The sequence below is a fragment of the Archocentrus centrarchus genome, chromosome 17, assembly GCF_007364275.1.
Source record: "Archocentrus centrarchus isolate MPI-CPG fArcCen1 chromosome 17, fArcCen1, whole genome shotgun sequence".
Classification (NCBI taxonomy): domain Eukaryota; kingdom Metazoa; phylum Chordata; class Actinopteri; order Cichliformes; family Cichlidae; genus Archocentrus; species Archocentrus centrarchus.
In genome coordinates, this window is record NC_044362.1 from 16,142,105 (window position 1) to 16,162,343 (window position 20,239).

General features: G+C 41.2%; 1 protein-coding gene across 1 annotated transcript; it reads left to right on the forward strand.

Moving 5' to 3' along the window:
* Positions 1-529: 529 nt before the first annotated feature.
* Positions 530-19,764, forward strand: nyap2b (neuronal tyrosine-phosphorylated phosphoinositide-3-kinase adaptor 2b). The gene is made up of 7 exons (XM_030752820.1): positions 530-1,281; positions 3,721-3,922; positions 7,474-7,790; positions 11,427-12,500; positions 15,094-16,383; positions 16,486-16,589; positions 17,425-19,764. Exons 2-7 carry the CDS (start codon positions 3,744-3,746, stop codon positions 17,713-17,715), a joined length of 3,255 nt encoding a protein of 1,084 aa, XP_030608680.1. The 5' UTR covers positions 530-1,281; positions 3,721-3,743; the 3' UTR covers positions 17,716-19,764.
* The last annotated feature ends 475 nt before the right edge of the window (positions 19,765-20,239 follow it).

Consider the following 20,239-nt stretch of genomic DNA (forward strand, 5'->3'; position numbering starts at 1 on the left):
ATGTAATGAATGCACTTGAAAGCAACACAGTGAATTCACCGCAAGTGTTTTTTTGTGTCCTGGTGTTGTTTACGAGCTGTAAGAGAGAGGGGGGCAGCAGGGAGGGGAAACGCAGCGGTTGCCAGGGGAAGAGGAGGTTGTGTCTAATGAGGTCACACCCTGGCAACCTGGTGACTCCTCCCACTCAGTCCCCCCCTCCCATCTTTGCACTTGGTCCCCTTTGACTATGCCCACCCACTGAACCCCCACCCCCACCCCCCACCCCCCGCCTTCACCCTCTGACAGAGAGAGCTCTCCCTGGTGCTGAAAGAAGAAAAACACATTGAGGCTTCAGTTACAGTTCAGTCGCAAAGGGAAGGCAGGCAAGACACACGAGACAAGAGCGTAAAATGACTAACTGCAAAAAAGAGACTGGGGTATGAGTGCTTGTGAAGATGAGTTGAAAAGCATGCAAGATTAAAAAAAAAAAAGAAAAAAAAATCAGGGTAGGAATAGGAAGGAGAGAGAGGGAGAGAGGATGACGCTCTAGTGGAAGGTGGCTACAGTAGGCAGTGGGCGTGTTCTTCTTGTTGTGATCTATAGTTGGGAAGCCCAGTGTCATCTGCTTAAGCACAGAGTGAGTGTGCAGACCTATCTGACTGAGCGGGACGGAGCGAACAGGCAGGGAATGCCTTACCTGGAAATGCACATCACTTTGCTCTACCTCGGTCTCAACCTTGAGGTCACTATGGATAAGGATTCCTTTCACTAGGGCAGCCCTTTGCCATGTTAAAGCAGAGAGCCATTCTGGAAAACAAGCATTAGAAAGACTTTGAGTGCCCTGGTCTGCAACTGTAAGGGGAGTTTCATGTCAGAGCATGTGAGTGTGTTAGTGTGCATTTGTGTGAGGCATGCGGGTGCGGTCAGCTGTTATGCTGCGTCTTCCTTCCAGCTTTAGCATGTGCAGATGTGTGAAGAAGTGAAGCTGGCATCTGGTTCGAACTGTGGAAACATCTGGATTGGAGCTGTCGCATCTCCCTTTTTTTCCCCAGGGAAGGGAGCACTGGGCCGGTTATCCAATGGCCCAGCTCCCTTCTGATACCATCCTTATCCTGGGTCGCAAGTGCTCTTTCTAGCAGGCAAATCAGTTGGACCATACAATGGATGGAAGTTTATGTGGATTTAAGTGGAATAGTGCACTGGTGCTCCAGCATAGATCAGAGTTCATTAGTGTACAGTGGACTCGTCAGGGGAATACAGACCTCACATTGGTCCACAAACCAGTAAGGAGACAACCCTATTGTAAGTATATTCATAACAGCTTTTTCTTTTTATCCACAGCAGTGACCCACAAACCCACAAACCACTGACAAGAAATGCCTACTATTTGTCTAATGCTATACACACCATACTATGCACTCTTGTCAAGTCCCTATTAAAATCCATGTGTAAAGAGATGCCAAGTGTTGCACCAACTAAACATTAGCTTTAACTTGGTCCTAGAATGCACTGATGTGTGTGTCTATGTGTATGTGCATGTGTTTGTGCGTGTGTGTGTGTGTGTGTGTACATGCACAAGTACCCATGCATGTTATCACCAGATTCTTGGCCTTGCCATCTTCTTTGACAGTGTGTCTCTAAAATATCCATGCTGTGCTTCTCCTGTGACATGGTTGCTTGGAAACAGAAATGGTGTGCCACCATGATTTAAAGCAAAGTGTACCTCTGTGTTCCAACTGTTGCAGCCTATGTCAACTAGGGCAAAGGGAGGTGGAAGAGATGAGACAGAAAACGAAGAGAGAATGCATCATGTCAAGGCACTGAGCAAGAAGGGAAGGGAGAAATAAGCTTTGCTTAAAAAAAAAATCACGGAACTGACAGGTTTTATAGAGATGAGGAATTAAAAATAGCATTTTGTATCAATGAGTTGAGGGAGAACAATCCAATGAGAAAGGTTTGGTTGGTAAAAACACTGTGATAAACAAGCTGATTCCAGTGCAGAGTGCTGCTGCAGGCTTACAGGGATTAGGCAGGCAGGCTTAATTCAGCTCTAACACTGTTTGAACTGTGCCTTCCCATTGCTGCACCTCTAACTGGTGCACCTCATTTTCCCTCAGAAACTGTGATTTATTTATTTATTTCTGCAGCTGTATGTGTTATGCTGTGCCTGTGCACTGGCGATAAGACCTGATAATCAGGAGAAAACATTTCTATACCATTTGACCCTGGGCTTCTTTGCCCTAGTTTGAACTTTGCTCTTGAGATCCTGATTCTGTCTTTTGGCACTTATCAGATCTCTCCTCTTGCATGTAAAAACCTATGCTAAACAGTGTCAAGAATGCATCATGGGGAGTGGAACTGACAGATAAACCCACTGAACTAGCCTGCATGTTGGACTTATTTATTGTCATAGACCAGCACGAGGTTGAGGGATGCTGAGGGATGGCCAGACAATGGCCGACCTCTCAGTTGGCCATGCAACCTCCATCTGGCTGCCCTCCAAGACCCCCCTTGCTGGCCTTGCCTCTCTACGCACACCCACATCCACAACCACACAAGCACACACACGCACACACACTCACACAAATGCACATGCAGACATATATCGAGTTATCATGAGCCCCCTCCCCCTCCCCACGCAAGCTCACACTCAGTGCTTCTCTCACACGTAAACAAGCATGAGTCTTAGGCTGATCTGAAAAAACTGACCTACATAAAAACATGCTCTGTCTTCTCCTCTCCCACCACTGCCCTCTTGAAATTCACATTCGGCTGTTGCATGTTGTACATACTATGTTACATGCGGTCGCACTTGTTTTCAGCCAAGTGGATCCAGAACATGCATGCACACTGAATCACATCATGAACTGCTTCTTTCTGTTCTTAGACTTTAAGTGGCTGCGAACAATGCTTTTATAAACTGATTACCTACCAGACTTGAATCACTGAATGACTGCACCAGTGTCGAGATTTCACTGAGGAGGCTTCTTCTCCCTTTTTTTTCATTAAGCGCATTAGTGTTTTCACCCACTCAAAAAGCAGAACTCAAGTAGAGAGCCATTCTGGAAGAGAGAGAGACAAGATTGATGATATTTGTACACGCAAAACCGTGCATTGTAGTTTTCATTTGTGTTGATCTGATTGCTTCCAGGAGTTTTATATTTTCTGAGTCCAGCCCATATTACAACTTCCAGAAGATGAAAGCCCTTTTTCAGTCTCATTCACACACTCGCTTGGTTAAAGCCAGTAATTTCAGCCAGAAAATGTGTAAACACAACTGTGAAAATGAGCAGCCGCTACTGTTCCACACTGAAACAGAAGGTTATGAGTAATTGTCGCTAGATAGTGAATCTTGGCTCTTTCCATGTGCGCGCGCGCGTGTGTGTGTGTGTGTGTGTGTGTGTGTGTACTCGTATGTACCTGTGCACAGTGAACAGTGGAAAAAGATGCTGTAAGCCTCCAGGGAAAATACTTACTTTTCTGGACAGAGACATGATGCAAGTAACACCACCAACACGAACCTTTTATAGGCCATGAACTCCACAGCAACAGTCAGACACATTCAAAACAACGGCAATATCACATAAACTCAATGTGTTACATTGATGTGTGGCTAATGCAATCTTGCTCCATCCATCTATTTCTCAGGGCTGAAAGAATAATTACTGGCAGGCCCATTCTTGTGTTTTGTGCTTCTTCTAGAAAAATAATTATGACTGATATGTCTTATCTCCTCATCAGAATGCAGTGGAAACACTTGAAGAATGATGAGCTCCAAAGAGGAGGAAACTCTCAGTTTTTTCCAATATGTTGAGGAGAGTGGCCTGAGAGCCTACAACGGCCTGGTAGCTCAGAACTTGGACCACGCAAGGAATGAGAGAAACAAGATATTCCTGCAGGAGAAAAACGACAAGAAGAGAAAACAAGAGGAAGCCATAAGGAGGTAAGTGCTTGCACTGCAAGTAGGAAAACAACAATAATCTACATTTATAAGGGAAAGTTGAAAACGTACCATTGTTTAGTAAATTAAATTCAACACTGATGTTACTGCTACTGTAAATGCAAGCATGTCACTGGGTTTCAGGAAGCATTTAAGGCCACTGTTTGATAGTGGTTTATAGTGGAGGCTGGGAACATGGGAAAAGAGAGTGGGGTAATGACATGCAACAAATGGTCCAGCCAGCTGGGAACTGAACCCAGGGACTTGCTGCTCAGGGGCATTTGGGCCCATGTGGTATGAGCCCAAACCACTCTGCTATCGGGTATCCCCCGTTTTAGGATGAGGCTGTAAGGAATTGGGACAAGTGGCCAGAGGGTTTGTTAATTTGCTATGTTAGGAGTTTACAAGTGTGGATCAGTGCACCCCATGATCTGTGGAGGATAATTAATTTTTCACTTTTAGACTTATTTGGGACTTGTCCTTGGATGGAGGTCATCACTGCTCTATTTTTGAGATGGCAAGCTTCTACAATTATGAAGGAATGGGGTGGGTCAGGACAGAAAAATGTTAGAAAGTTAGGAAGTGAGGGTGGGAATTAGGCTGATGATGAAAGTATTTGTTGAAAGATCATTATTTAAAACCATGTGGAAACTTGGAAATATTTTTTTTTTCTTCTAACCAGCCTCATGAAAACTGTCACATGTGTAACTGCACCTTATTACATACATTGTAATGAATAAGTCTCTAGAACATCACTGTGCGGCATCCTGAAACAGAGTAAGAGGCGCTCGCTTTAAACACGTGCCTAGCACGTGGAAAAAGCACGCTTGCGTTGTGGCGTAAAATGAGAACCACTGGGTGTTAGAGTCATTAGGGGATGACACCAAGATATTTGGAGGGATTTTGGAAGTCAGTGGGGTGAGAACATGGACATTTGCAATGCTGTATTCCCCAAAAATGGAGAGCAGAACTTTATAGTCATGGCATACAACAGAAACATTATATCCATCGGGCATTACAATAAGTAATATGAAAAACAAACATCAGTTTACCATAGATAGCTTATAATTTATGCACTCCAGTGTTGTCGTGGATTCTAAAAATATTTTGCTTGCTCTAAGTCTGTCTGGCTCAAAGTATTTTAGTAGCTGATGGTACTTTTAGTTGCTCATCAAATAATTAAGGTTGGTTTTGAGGGCTGAGCATTTAAATGTGACCAGGCTTTTTAACCCATTTATCCAGGAACACTTTGAGCCCTGTCATCTTTCTGTCAACGCTCCATGTATCTCCAAAGAGCTAGCATTAGAAAAACAAAGTGGTATTTTTAGAGAGCATTCAGAACTCTGTCTTTCCCTCTATTTTTAACTTACCAGCAAGATCTAATTATTCTCATTGTTATGCAGTCCTGTACAGTAACTTGGTGAATGGGATATTGTGATGCCTGAGGAAAGTGCTATCCACTCTTCACTTTCTTTTACATGTTGCCAAAGCTAAAACATTAATACACAGTCACTGGAGGAAGAGTCTAAAAAAATAACTGGATTTTTTATGAGGCCTATAAGTAGGTCAATGAGACGACCCATTTTTACAATAACTGAATGAGTGTGAGAGTGTGAGAATTTGTGTGTGCATGCTGTGTACTACGTGCGTGCATGGGCATGAAGAACCGGAAAAGGGAATATATTAGTTTATGAGAAAGGGTTAGAAAGAGCAAACTGACAGTGTGATTGTGTGAAGGAAAAAAGAGCTTGTTAGAGCAAGTGTGGGACAAATAGGGAAAAAAAAAAAATGTTAAAGGGAGATTAAGTGCGAGCTCAGTTGCCGGAGATGGGTTCTGCCTGGTAACAGCTGGAGCAACCACAGGCCAATCAAATCAGCACGTTGGGCTTGAGTGAGGCGGGCCTTCCTGCCTGGCACTATCTCACTCTGGGTTTCTTTTATAGTATTTTATCAGAAGAAAAAAGTTATCCAGAGTCACAGGCACACAGATATTCGCAAATGTATTTAAATGTGCAAGAGTCTTCATAACGACCCCCTTCCCAGACACAGCTCACACACACAGAGACACACACTTTTATTTACTTATGTTTGCATATGCATGCAAATTCCCAACGACTGTTTCCATCTTTTCTTGCCCTTTGTGCACACGTGCATGCAGGCACAACCAGACTTTTTTTTTTTTTCCCAGTATTTCTCAGTATGTCATTTAGTGTTTTTGGGGGGTTTTTTTCTGATGTGTTTTGCTGTCCCATGGTGTCACAGTGAGAAAACCAGAGCTGCTCAAAAAAAATCAACCCCACCTGCTCCTGCTGCACCTGTGTTCTGTCCTCTAGCCAATCACTGGGCAAATTTCCTATAAATAACCCAGTCACCGGTACTCCAGTCACACCCAGCCACCCCCACACTACCAACCCATGTATATAAGAGTGTATGTCACAGCAGATGCACACCCAAAACATAAAAGAGATTGTGAATACTTTACTGCTGACGCCTGTGGCTGAATCTTATTGATGAAGATTTTCTATTTTCTTTTCTCCAGACATTATTATTATTATATAGAAAATAACATAAACATATGATTTGTTATTTCATTTTTAACTTCTGGGGTTGGCCACTCTGCCTTATTGTTAAACATTGCCACTGTGCCTATACAGGTTGCTGCAGGTACTTTTTTGGGGGGTGGGGGTGGGTTTTATCAACAGTGTCATCTCAAAACAAACCCTGTTGTGGTTGCCATATGCACATGCTCATGGCGTGCACGTGTGCTTTATTATTGTTGTGCAGTGGCAGCTGGTTTTGTGTCTGGTTTCTATGGGTACCCTGTTGCTAGGCAAAGTTAAGCCCCTGACCAATGAACCCCATCCATTGAGCACCTTCTGTTCAGCAGCTGGCTGGAGAGGGAGTCATAGTCAGCAAAGTCACAGACTCAGGGGTCACTCATACATATATACACATCAACATGCATGGTTCACAACATGAAGGCACACATGCAAATTAATTTGGTCCCATGCCATTTTTTAAAAAAACAGTTAAATCTCTGAAATTAAGCTTAATTCTCTTTTTCTCTAATGCGATGCTAAAACACAATAAGATCTTGAACTCATTTTCTCACCCATTTACACTCAAGCACACACTTCCCTTTATGCCATTATCACACAACACTCAGGCATCATTAACGCTCCATTCAAGCCAATCACCTGTTTTAAAGGGATTGATTGTGTGTGCTTGTGTGAGGGTTATCAGTCATATCCAGGGTTAAACTCAAATCAATAGTTTGCCCTGAAAAAGGCCATGCTGTCAATGGCACTAACACATCTGTTATTGTTAACGTAGTGCTCTTGCCATTTTGGCCACCTGCACACAATTAAACACACATACACTCACATGCGATCACTCGAACGGGGTTTGATGACTCTGTGCCAGGATAGGGAATGTGCTGTTTTAATGGTCTGTATTTCTGTTTCTTTATCTTTTTTACTCTTTGCATCCCACATTTACATAGATATTACTGGTCCCTTGACCCTTCTCTTTCTCTTCCTCTTTGGCTGTTTTAGAACGGGTGAAGACATAGCAACTGAGGGCAAGCACTTGCGTATGGGCTCAAATACCATGCCAGACCCCCAGGAACGCATGCCCATGCCCCACCTGCACCCCATCGCCTGTGGGCAGGGCTTCTCTGTACGCTCACAGTCCCTTCACTCTGTCGGTGGTGGAAACACTGGGGGTGGAGGAGAAGAGGAAGTGGGAAGTCCAACCTCTAGGAAGCAGCCCCCGCCTAAGCCCCGGAGAGACCCAGCCACCAAGCTGAGCATGTCGTCTGAGGCGGTGGACCATAGTCCCATGTCCACCTGCCGCGGGGAAAGATGTGACGGTGAGTGGTGGTGGCACTTCACACCAATCTGATGTGCTATATATAGCTGATCTGCAGGGCCCTCTTCAACATTGCTTCGCCCACAATGACATGACATTTAACCATTCAGTGTATACTTTTCCATAGGTGTAAACTGATATAAAATGAAAGGTGTAAATACAATTGAGGATGGAACCATAATTAAAACAGATTTTGGATATGCTACAAACATGATAGCCTGGAGCACATGTATAATAATAAATGAATAACTAAAGAGCCTGATAGATCTGTGCTACACTGTATTCTGGCAATCATGGTTTGTCATTTTGTGAGGGCTGACCCACTCTAGCATGCTTCAACAGCCTAACAATAAATGGACAGGTCAGAGCAACTGACAATACCAATATAATACCAAAGAGAGATAAAGAAGGTAAGGATAAGCTGTACCTCTGTTTGAGTGATGGTTTCCATTCTCATATTCTGTTTTTCTCTTATTATCAGATTAGCAAGTGGTTGTTTGCATATTTCTGCTTTGCTCCACAGATAAATCAGGTAGCATGTGATTTAGAGTTCAAACCTGCAGGGCTAGAAATGAAAATAATCGCATTTTAATGCATATGAATGACTGGTACTTTTATGTTTGTGTATGTATATATATATATATATATATATATATATATATATATATATATATATATATATATATATATATATATATATATATATATATATATATATATATGTGTGTGTCTTTTTTTTTATCTTTAGGCTTTGAGAAAAATACCCTATGATATCATGTTGCATTTTAAGGCCTTGATGCATTTTTCACAGTATTTCAAGAACCTTAAAGTGTAAAAGATCTTTGGAGCACGTTGAGTTTATTTATGTGTATGCATGTAGTTATCAGGTGTTACTGTACATACTAATTAAATGTTTTGCTCAGTACTGTAGGTTTCAGCTCAACAGATTAATAACAGTGCTGTTCATAGAAGGTTGTTGCTCACATAGCCACTAGTCACTGTCACTGTTCTCAAGTGTCAAGTGCCTTGACAGTTCTAACCTTGCTTTGCTCCATTGAGTCAATGTAAGACCAGTTAGATTAATTTGTCTGAACTTTATTAAGCTTAAAGAATGTTTTTCTCAGCCGTGACAGAAACACCTTTTCTCACGGCAAATATAAACAACACAGTACTGTTTCAGGAAAAACTCACAGTACTTGTATTTTGCAAACTTAAATTGATAGCATACAATAGCCTTTTCAGGTGGTATTAGTAACAAAAAGATTTAGAGTTTGCAAGAAGGATTGACTCCAGTTCAGTTTGAATGATTTGCTTCCAACATGATGTTTAGGGAGTCACCCTGCCTGGCTCAGATTGGTGGGGATCACTATGTGCGCACAGATCTTCCTGGGCACCACGGCAACCATCTCACAGAAACAAGACCCCCTGCAGCCCAGCCAATCACAGCATCACTGTGCAGCTTGGGCCAATGAGGTTCCAAAGACGCTGAAAACTGAGGCTGCAGAGCCAATCAAATTGAGAGTGTGGGGGTGTCCCTGGCTGAGGGGAGGGTTGCGTGCTCTGTAGCTGGCGCTTTAGTGGGGAGGGGAGGAGCTAGCCAGAGTAGAATTCATTCAGGAGGAGCGACTGACCTAGATTCGTTTTCCCCAGGAGGAGTGGGAGGGGGGAGGGTGCTGCGGGTAAACATATCCGCTGCAAGGGGGAGGTGGGGTAGAGGGAGCAGTAGAGAGAGGAGAAGAGGAAAGGACAGCGATGTTTTGAAGGGGTGGATTCATCATCCATGCTGAAACAGATCTCAGCATTAACCATGGAAACCTGCAAGTGTAGTAATGTAATTTGCAGCTGTGGAAAAGAGGCAGAGGAACACCACTGTGTGCCCATTATTGTATGCACATATATACACATGCATGCACATACCCACACAAAGACAGGAGAAGAGCATACGCAGGAATGTGAGCGTGACATGCCAAAACATATTTGGGCTGAACCAAATCTTGCATTAGCACATTATTAGTAAGTGTTAATTAGGAGAAAGCATCAAGCCAAAAGGCCTCAGTATATTCCATGCAAATTAGCACAATTCATATCAACGTGACTAAATGTATAGCATGCAAAATTACAGAACAAAATTGAATATTTTGATTTAATTTTTAATCTTTACTTTTGATTCATATACTGAATCATACACCTGACACTGAATTCATTTCTTTTTCTCTAATAATATTCTTAACAAAAGACATCTACACCAATACGCAATATACTGTATTTAATTATCTGCAAAAAGAAAGAAAAGTTATTCATTCAGATATTAAAAATTGGAAAACAAAACAGACACTTGTAAAGCTGTACTTCAGGTTGAGCTGTAAAATGTATACATCTCTGTCCTAATTCCTTTCTCTTAATGTGTAGGCATGTACAGTGTGTGTTTGTGTGCTTGCATGCATGGAATATGGGTGGTGAGCCATACAGTTACAGGAAGTATGAGTGTGTCTGGGCCATCTGGTATATGAATTATTAAAGGTATAAAATTTGCAGTTTTAAAAATTTTAGACATGGTCCAGCACTTCACTACATTTATCTCCTACTACCTGTCAGAGTGAGGGACAGTTCTACCCATCGCTGTTCCTGGAAAGCTGAGGTTTTTGTGCTCATTCCTAACAGTTTCTCTAAGGAGGTCAGCCAGTAAATCGGTGTCATCTTTGACCAACAACTGAATTTTGAATCTCACAACTCAAAGCTCATACAGTCTTCTTTCCTTCACCTCAGAAAAATCAAACCCTCACTGTCATTAAATCATCTGGAACCTTTAGTACACAATTTAACCTTGATTACACTCCCACTTTAATTATTGTAACTAGCTTTTCACATTCATCTCTCAGTCTTCCATAGCCCATCTCCAGTTGGTGCACAATTCTATATTCTAATTCACGTAATCTTTTGTCCGTTATTTTGGGCCATAGTTTACATCTATTTGTGTGTATGGAAGTGTGTATGTTGTATTGAATGTCTGATCATAATGTTGATTATGTGTCTGTGAAGCACTTTTTAACTCTGTGTTTTGAAAAGTGCTATACAAATAAAGTTATTACTGTCATTATTAGTATTAGTATTAGTATTAGTATTAGTATTAGTATTATCCAAACATCTCAGTATCATTCCTAGAAATAGACTGAGAACAACTGGGTAACATAGAGCTATGGCTACTCTTTGTAAGCTACTGTAGTGGTACTGGAGTGTATTGCACAGCACTAGCTGTACAAATGCCTCTTTGCTCCACATCTAAAGAGATTCGCACTGCAAAGCTACGTCACCACTATCAAAAAGAAGCTCAACAGTGTGTGTGACCCAGATAGTATACTCACTTGCTCCCATATATGTGACCTAGAAACATGCATATGCCTCAACCATTCCCCCATATCTGATTCAAGATATTGCACTCAGCAATACATATAGACCTACAACTGACCCACAGGACTAAAATAGCTTTGTGTTTATCTTAATCATTAATGGCTAATAGATTACAAAAACTTAATTTCATCCAATTCAGTACTGTATCATAAAGGAATATATGATTTGATCATAACTCATACTAGAGCAAATTAGATCTTAGACTTACTTTCTCTCTCTTCTTGAGCAGTTCAAGGATGCAGTGAGGACTGCAGGAGGGTGCCACCACCCAAACCCAAGAGGAACCCCAACACACAACTGAGTGTTTCCTTCGATGAATCCTACATTAAGAGCCATGGAGGCGGTGGGGTTTGCCCCTCCAAACCCCTCCACCATGTCACTTCCCCAAGCGAATGCAACCCATCACCTCCACAGAGTGATGAAAGCCCAACAGATGACTGTGAAGATGAACCTGTCTATATAGAGATGGGTGGGATTGATGTTGGAACACGGGAACCCTTGAAAAGTGAGGATGAGGAGCCAGGAGAGTCTGTGTACGAGGAGATGAAGTACCCAGCTCTGGATGACATGGAGTACCGCACTGACCCTGTGGGATGTCGTTCTGCGTGCCCCACTCCGGCACCCTATGAACCTGAGCCTCTCAGCCGCTGCTCCACACCTCGAAACATTCCACTCTGTGACATTCCTGCACCCTTTCCCAATTTACTCACCCATCGACCTCCATTGTTAGTGTTTCCACCAGCACCTGCCCAGTGCTCACCTAACTCAGATGAGTCTCCCCTCACTCCTTTAGATGTAGCCAAATTGCCCATGCTGGAGAACCAGTCGTACAGCAAATCCCCCACCTCTTCCACCGAGCCACCCTCCTCTGCACACATCCGTAGGGAGCTCACAGCCACCCCAACTCTCACTGTTTCTGGACGCTCCTCTGCGCCTCCTCTACCCTGTACCCTTTACAAATCCTCCTCATCATCTTCCTATCAGCGTAGCCACTCTGCTTGTCCATCGCCGGTCAGCATGGGTCGCTGTCTCACCCCTCTCAGCCTCATGCGTACACCTCCCTTTGATGCTCCAATGCCATTCCCTGGGGGTCTGCCCCGAAGTGCTTCTGCTACCCCACATGGCAAAGGATCACCACCTCAAGACGGTGTAGGACGACTTCACGGGTCTATGCAAAATGTGTCAACAGGCCGCTCACGGACACCCACGAGCCCACTGGATGAACTAACTAACCTGTTCACAACAGGCAGGAATATGCTAAAGAAAAATGCAAGTGGAAGAAAATCTAAGGAGCCTGGAGAAAGTAAGTCTTAAAGTCTTATGAGATGCAATTACAAAAGGGTACAAATTACAAAGGATTGCAAAGTATTTGGGACTGTAGATAGATTGCAGCTGCATCCCCACTGAACAGTTCTGCACACTGTCTACTGTACACACATTTATTTCACGCGAGTGACAGATTTAGTGAAGCGATTTAGTTAGAAAGCAACATTAGAAAGTAGGATAACAAGCTGAGGAGTGTGTCACTGTGCAATGTGTACTGTGTTGATTTGGCTGCTGTAAACCTGGAAGAAAATATATTAAAAAAAAAACACTTTTTAATTTTTTAATCACTGATAGTGTAACTCATCCACGTCTTGGTTTAACGAGTTTGATCCTGCAAAATCAGAAGGTTGTGCATATAATCGTGTTTGCAGTGCATTTTGCAGCCTTGCCTTTGTTTAATCTAGACGTGCCAAGCCAAGTCTGATACAGATCGTATGATTTAATCTGAGAGGATTAGAGACTAAAGCGGACCGCAGGTCTCTCAAACCGACTTATGGCATTAGGCCATCAGGCAGCATTACTTTTAAATATGTAAACATCAACATTTAAATACAGATATTCATGCCACACTCTAGAAGACGCTGCCAAAATCTGTGTAGCTGTGTGAGGGAAAAAAACTCATAGCTGCACAATTTGAATTTACAAACGATAAAAGATATAAAACTATAAAATACTTATATTTCCAGTCACATGGTGAGTCTGGTGCCAGCAGCATTTTCAGTCAGTCCCAAATTGGCCTTCTCATTTTGAAGCATATTTCAATCTTTACTTTTCTGTTAAAATAGCAATTGTTAGCTTGAAAATTATGAAATCCAATCTGTAAAATTTGTCTTCGGCCATGAATCATACCAAATAAACATCAGGGTGATTCATAAAGTCATGAAAGTCAGCATAGTTTTGTAGAGGCATGTCACATTTTACTTGAGAAGTGTCAGTAGTGAATTAATATAGAGTATCTAATCATTTACAGTGGAGATGACATGCAGTTAACCTTCTACTTTCCATATAACTCCAGTGTTGCATCTCTCTTCATACCTGAGTTTCACAATCTGAAATAATTTAACAACTGAACTATTTATTTTATTTAAATGCTCCAAAACTGAGCATTTGTGCATGAATCATAAATGATTAAAAAAAAAACTACAAAGAATGCACACATCCATCCTTACTCAGTGCTCTTAGCAACTACAACATAGCAACAGTGGAAGGAGGAGAAATCCCTGTTTCTTATTTGCAGATTCCCTCCCCGTGGGTAATGCAGCCAATCACAGCACAGGGCACGTCAGACTACAATGAAGCTCCTGATAGAGATAGTTATGCCTCTGATCTCAATCCTACACCTGATCAGAGGATTTCAGATTCCCTTTTCTGTCCAATCAGCACACACATACGTAAGCCAATCGGGCAGCTGGAGCAGCTGCGTAGATGGGGATGGTGGACGCTGAGAGAATTTATTTTTTGCCATTTTGACTGTAGTGAGATATATATATATATATATATATATATATATATATTCAAGCTGGTGTATAAAGGTACCAAATTAGTATACATTTTCTGCTTATTCCAGAGATTAATATGCATTGCACTTATTATTAGCTGCTGAATTATTGTGATTGCTATACTGTCAAATATTGCATTTAGGTACAGGATTACCGTTTGATTTCTCATCAGTGAGCCTTTTGATAATACTTTTTTTCTACACCCATATGGATTGTAAGCAGTTTGGTTTTTAAAATCAGTTATTCTCTATTTCAGTCCCCATGCAAATGCCACATAGCACTAAGATGCACAAACATGCACTAATGTGTGTTGTGAACATGAAGGTTATGGAGGAATGCAGGATCATTTAGTTCTTTCCCTTTCTAAGGCAACAGGGGCAGCAACAGCTACCCTGACCCACTTACCAACTGGTTAATCACCACACTTGCTCTCTTTTGCTTTCTCCCTCTTTCACAGACACACACACACACACACACACACACACACACACACACACACACACACACACACACACAAATCTACAAAAAACTGCATGTATGACACATGCAGGCATGACTACAATGTACTGGTAAAGCTTATGCAGAGGCACAACCTATGTGGAAATCAGTCAAGCACATATTTTTAAAATGTAAGCAGTGATAAAATAATCATCATCATCTTTGTTGAGCTTTCCTAAATACACACAGGTTGCAATATTCAGTATTCAGCAGTCTGAAAAAAGTGTCAAATAAATGTATCTCTCACTCTCTATATATAATTTTATATGCCTGTCAAACATTTTGTTTCATTCAACTCCAGGGGTTTACCACTCCTACCACAGCTTCTTCAGTGGGTAGTGAGTGACACCTAGTGTCACCTTTTTTGCATTGCAGTAAAAAGTAGAACTATGATTATGATAAAATTTGCTCCACTCCTTTTTTCTTATTATTATATTATTTTGTGTTATTTGTGTGTATTATAAAAAATATCCAGTTAATTTTTATAATTACATAAAAAAAAAAAAAAAAAACTGAAGATTTATCGATTCACCTAATTGTGTGTTTTTAATTTTCCCCCCTTTTCTTTGGCAGCTGAGCCCAAAAGTAAGTCTCACAGTGAGTCGAAGCGAGAAGGCAAGGAACGTCACAGTCACAGTAAGGAGTCCAAGCGAGACTCCAAGGAGCGTCACAGCAAAGAGTCTTCACATAGAAGAGACAGAGACAAAGACAGAGAAAAAGACAAAGACAGAGGGAGCAGTAATGCAGAACCTCTGCCCCACAGACGGAATAGTAAAGACCGTACTTGTAGCAATGTAGATACACAGCTTGTTCGCAGGGATAGCAGGGACCAGGGTTGCAACAATGCAGAGCCCATCCCTGTGAGGCGGGACTCCAAAGATAGGGGCAGCAGCTCCATAGAAACAATCCCTTTGATGAGAAGAGACTCCAAGGACAGAGGGATTAGCAATGGTGACCTGTTACCAAGGAGAGACAGCAAAGATCGAAATGGGGGACATGGAATGGAGTCTTTGGTGAGACAGGAGAGCAAAGACAAAGACAGATTGCTAGATCAGCCACCTGAGCTGTTACCAAGGCAAGACAGCAAGGAAAGGACAAGAAATCCTGCAGACTACAGACATGAAAGCAGAGAGAGACTGGATCAGCCCCCTGAACTCTTACCCCGGCAGGATAGCAAAGAGCGAGCCAGAAATGGAGTGGACTCAAAGCACGAAAGCAGAGACCGGCCACCTGAGCTTCTTCTCCGACAAGAGAGCAAAGACAGAGTTAGAACTGCACCAGAATATAGGCATGATAGCAAAGACCATCGTCCTGATTTGTTATCCCAACAGGAGAGCAAAGAGAGAGAAAGGAATGATATGGAGCATAAACATGAGGGTAGAATAGACCAGGTACCAGAGATCCTTTCCCGACAAGAAACATCCAGAAGCAGCAACAGCAGGGACAGGGTTGGGTCCAACTCTGAGTCCAAGTATGAAGGGAGAGATCGAAGCTGCCACAGTAGTGGAGATCTTCTTCCTCCTCCTTTACCCAGGCAGGACAGTAAAGATTTGAGCAGAACTGGCCTTGAAGTGAGGCGGGACAGCAAAGACAGAAGTTTGAATGGCTCAGAGCAGCATCATTTTGATATCAAGAGCACCAAGAGCCCTTCTGCAATGGAATATAGGTGTGATAATAAGGAGCGAGGATACAGATCAGATGGCACACCCCGACGAGATAACAGAGCAAATTACACCACAGACCAGTCAAAAGCACAAGAGAGGAATGGCAGCACAATAGCAGGACAGCATTCATCAACAACAACACCTACTCACCATGGAAGATCATCAGGTAGCCCACCAATGACTATAGGAACAGGAAATGGTGAGTGGTAGGACCTCAATTTTAAGATGGCATTAGACATTGACAGTGCATATAACTATTCAAATGGCATACTGCTAAAGATGATTTTTCATTCCTTTGTAGATTTGAAAGCAGCATCTAAGTATGCCCGCTCACCGTCTAAACCTGCTAATCCTTCCCCAGTGGGAACTCCACAAAGGAGAGTAGCAGAGACACATCAAAGTCAGGTATGCACATCCAAGTCTTTCTATGTTTTGTTTTGTTTTATTTGTGTCTTTACCCAAAGTATTAGTTTCTTATTTGCCCTGAAAACTTATTTCTCAGTCTGCAGTAGAATGATTTGGACTGTTAAGACATTTTGTTCTCCTTGGTTGTCAGACTGGTTTGAGCATTTTAAATCTAAGCCCTTTCTTAGCAACCATTCCAGTAAACTGGCTACTCAACTGACTGACCAGTTAATTATTTGACATAACACTAATTAATAACACTAATTAGAGATTTTTCATTATTCATCTAATAAAAAATGATAAAAATTACATTTGTGTTCTTAGTCCTCAGTTAAAAAAACAGTAGAATCATTAGCATACATTAAAATTGAAGATATGTTTAAAAAAGGAAAATCATTAGTGAAGACACTCAAGTGGACAGCAGGTTTCACAGCTGTCTTAACAGATATCCTTTGTGATTCACTCCTCATCTTCTGCTAGACAAATCTCTTTTAGTTTAAAAAAAAGTGATTTATTAAGTCATAACCTACAATGAAGTTCAAGAATATGGCAGGTTCGATTTTAAGGTGTGCAGAGATTTAGTGACAATGATTCTTGTTGAAATAATTTTTCTAATTTTTTTTTCTTTTATTCCCTAAAGCTAAGAGTAGATGGATGAGTTTATCATTTTTGTGGTTGTTTGACTACAATAAATCAAATCTGACAAACTACACCCGTCCACCCCTGAATCCATTTCTTGTGTTAAATGATCACTTAGTCAATTGCAAATAACATTCTGAAGAAATTAGAGAGAAGGTTCATTTATTTCACTTGGTACATTAAATTTGTTCCTCAGATGCCCCAGATGCCATGGATATGTGGAGACACCACTATGCTAGAGCAGATCGAGAGGAAACGCACCCTATGCATGGAGATCCGTTCCAGACAGCACCCACACTTGCAGAGATCTCTGGAGAGGCCTCCTCCTCTGCCAGACAGGAATGAGGACAGGCACCAGGATCGAAGTCAGTGCAAACAGGAAAGTCCATCCGTCCTCCCAAGCTGGGGTAAAAACAGTGGGACCAAGAAGATCCGTCCACCCCCATACCCCACCCAGACGACGGTATTCTGGGATACGGCCATCTGACATTAACAAAACATTTAGAACACACAACCCACAGTTACCCACTCCCTCTCCTTGCTCCTTACTGATTCCTCCCTACAAGTTCATGGGCTTCAGGGCAGCCACTGAGAGGGCAAAAGGGATGATGCTCACTGATGTCAAAGGACGATGGTGGTTACCACAGCAATATTTCTGCTTGTTCAGGTTGTCATGTTTCTAATCATCACTGGTGATATTTGATATTTTTCTATTTTCTGTGACTGGACTCCTGTAATGTAATTAGTAGAGTAGATATTTGATGATGAATAGATATTTTCTAAATGAGATGGCGGGGAACAAAAGGCAACTTAAAATATGTATAGTAGATGTAGATGCAATCTAATATTTGTTTTTATGTTATTTTTGTTCAGGTTATTTTACATTTGAAAACATCTATCAATACTTGTACTGTAGTTGCATAATTTTCTTATGCCCGACTTATTTTTGTTTTTGTGCTTCAAAGCACTAAAATGAATGGACTATTTAATTCTATCTATATATACTTTACATTTTCACTGTTGTATTGTAAGTTGAGGAGTTAATGTCAACGTGCTTTAGATTCCAGGGCTCTCCGGGCCTGGTCCAGTATGTTCTAGAATGTACAACAACTGGTCCTAGAACAGAAACAGAAAACTATGTGTGCTTCAGTTTGTATTTTACAGTAAGAAACTGTGTGGTCACTACGTCAAAGCCTTTTAAAGCTGTTTTGCAGGAAAACCTGTTGGATGGCATTTGTAGAGGACAGAGATAGTGTGTAATGTTTTTTTTTTTTTGTTTTTTTTTGCTGTATTCTAAAATACACTACGAGGGTGGGTTGAGGAGGTAGTAAATTAGAACATACATTATAAACAGGATCATTTCCAAGACCAGCCAAAGCCTGTAAAAATGAGATATGGGTGTGGTTGCACTTTCGATGCTTGGTAATTTAAAAATGGGATTAGTGGCAATAGCTGGTGAGTACCAGTACCTTTATATTGCCATGCACACTGCAAGCACCGTGACAGTGTAAATACTTGATGCCAACAACCAGCCCGTACAATCAACACCTGAGCTTTTAGAAGATTTCTTAATTTCACTGCAGATTATAATAGCCATATGCACTTGCTTAAGAAATAACTTTCAAGATTATGCTTATATATATTTTTTGAAATTGTTGGGAATAGTGAGTTGTGCCATGTAAGTTTTAATTTATTGGCTGAAAGGTAAAGCCTCAGGAGAATGGCTGTGCGTGACATGCAGTCATCTATATTTGGGTGTCTCTGACGATGTTTCCAATCCAATTCAATGGCTGGCAACCATTTTAGAGATCAAATTATTTAAGGACCTATCACATGACAACAGCTCTGACCAGTCAAAATGATGGAGGTTTCACAAGGGCCTGCAAATCTGTTAGGCTTTTGAAAAAAGTAAACTGCACTAACTCTCATCTTCCTTCACATTAAATGAGGCTGGTTACAAACACATTCATCTCCCCCCGCTCTCTCCCTCTACCTCAACCTCTTATTTGCATGAATTTGATTGGTTCTCTTTTGCACATTGAAACGCAATGTCAACATTGCTGAAATAGTGTGGGTTTAACAACAGCCCCAAGAGTGCAAGTGCAGTACCCCCCTCTTTATGAGAATCAGTGGTTCAGAAACCTTCCTTGGTACCAGTTTGTGTGTGAGGAGAGAGAGCTGTGTATGTGTGCGTGGGTGTCTGCGTGCGCGCGTGTGTTTCTGAGTGTGTGCCAAGCTACACTGTATGCAAGTTGCTAGTAAAAAAAAAAAAAAATGATTGTTTTAAGACATTCACTTTGCCCTATCATGACGTTGGTGGGTGAAGGTTGGAAATGTAACAATGATGATGTACAATCTTTTTGTGTGTATAAACGTGCACTGTGAAAAGGTAGAGAGAGCACCGCACTGTCAGTCCTCTGTCTTATTGCACTGAGTGTTCTCTTGTTTTGCGTAATAAAAAAAGGAAAAAACATGTTTGAGGAATAAAGTACTGTATTCTGATTGTCACTTGGGTTCTGTTGAGAGAAATAAATAAATATGGACTTGAAACCTGCTATGGAAAAATGGTATCCTGTTGAAATGTTTCTTTTTTTTTCTATGTTAAGATTTTATTTTATTTTATTTTATTTTATTTTATTTTATTTTATTTTATTTTATTTTATTTTGCATGTAGGTTGTATTTTCAGGAACATGGAAGACTAAATATACTCATATTAAAAATTTTAAAAAATATTTTAATCACGGAGAAACACAACTTAAACATTATAAAAGGAAAGCTCTGAATATTTCTCCTGAAGTTTACAGCACAATCATAGCACATAAGTAGCTGTTTTAGCATTTAAAAAAAAAATACAGCACCTAAGTGAAAATAATGATAGTAAGAAAAGTTCAATGTCCAAATGTTGAGGTAAATTTATACAGTATTTATTTTAGTCTATTTTTAGTGTCACCAAACATCATAATATACAATGCATCTTTAACCCTGAGTGATAATGTGACTAAGGTTTCAA